The sequence below is a fragment of the Pediculus humanus genome, genomic scaffold (assembly GCF_000006295.1).
Source record: "Pediculus humanus corporis 1103172107502 genomic scaffold, whole genome shotgun sequence".
NCBI lineage: Eukaryota > Metazoa > Arthropoda > Insecta > Psocodea > Pediculidae > Pediculus > Pediculus humanus.
This window is the reverse complement of record NW_002987118.1, coordinates 42,646-43,670: the sequence shown is the minus strand read 5'-3', so window position 1 is coordinate 43,670 and position 1,025 is coordinate 42,646. Positions and strand designations below refer to the sequence as shown.

Genomic DNA, 1,025 nt, shown 5'->3' with positions numbered 1-1,025 from the left:
AAAGTTATTAATTTTTTTGAAATTAAAAAAAAAAAAAACCTTTTCGGATTGAGGTAGCCTTTCATCTGGATTAACTTTATCCTCATCTTCTTCTGATTCGTGCACTCCATCCTCGGGTATGGCTTGTACTTGAACTCCTGGTGCGTGCGGCAACATTCTTAAATTTTCAAATAATCTTGTTTTAATTTTTTCCAAATATTCAGGAGTGTTCTGATTCGCCATGTTTGATGGACTTATGTGTAATTTGAAATCTGAAAAATTTAACAAACATTCAAATTATACAAATAGTATTGTTGTAAGTGAACATTTATTATTTAATTTATTAATTAAATTTAACGAATAAAACAAATTTACCTGGGCCAAAGTATTCAAAATAATCATTATAAGGAAGTTCGTTGGCAATTTCAGTTCCCAAAGCAACGGAGGTTTCATAGGTCCAACATCTTGAAACATTACGAATGGTATATCCTCCTCCTCCTACCATTAAAAATGGCATACCGTATTTTTTGACAAATTCAACGCATTTCCCATGACCCCGAACGGTTAAATTAAAGCAACCTAAACGGTCTCCTACAAACAAAAAATTGTTTTTATCATTTCTCTAATAATTTTATTTTATATTTCAATTTTTATTTTTTAAAAATTAACCTGTTAAAGAGTCAGCTCCACATTGAAGTACAACCGCACTTGGTTGAAAAGTTTCCATTACTTTACTAATTATTGGAACGAAAATACTTTCGTAAGATTCGTCATCCATTCCGTCACGAAGAGGAATATTCACGGCGTAATATTTACCTTTACCAGCTCCAATATCCTGTGTGCAAATGTTAAAAATATGAGTAAAAATTATGACACCTTTAGCGCGTATAAATTTTGTTTTCATGTATTTTCAAGATACTAACTCTAAGATCTCCAGTGCCAGGAAAATATTCGCCGTACTTATGAAAAGAAACAGTCATAACTCTATCAGTTGTATAAAAAGCTTCTTCCACTCCGTCCCCATGGTGTACATCAATGTCAATATA

At 31.9% G+C, this 1,025-nt stretch overlaps 1 protein-coding gene across 1 annotated transcript in view; it reads right to left on the bottom strand.

Annotated features, from left to right (window-relative positions):
* Nucleotides 1–1,025, bottom strand: part of Phum_PHUM158460 (histone deacetylase RPD3, putative) — a gene marked incomplete at both ends in the record, with an annotated part of 2,417 nt that overhangs the window by 866 nt on the left and 526 nt on the right. Inside the window, 4 exons of the mRNA XM_002424842.1 lie at nucleotides 40–251; nucleotides 355–570; nucleotides 649–814; nucleotides 903–991. Coding sequence (XP_002424887.1) covers nucleotides 40–251; nucleotides 355–570; nucleotides 649–814; nucleotides 903–991 — 683 coding nt within the window. The remainder of the gene's footprint in view (nucleotides 1–39; nucleotides 252–354; nucleotides 571–648; nucleotides 815–902; nucleotides 992–1,025) is intronic.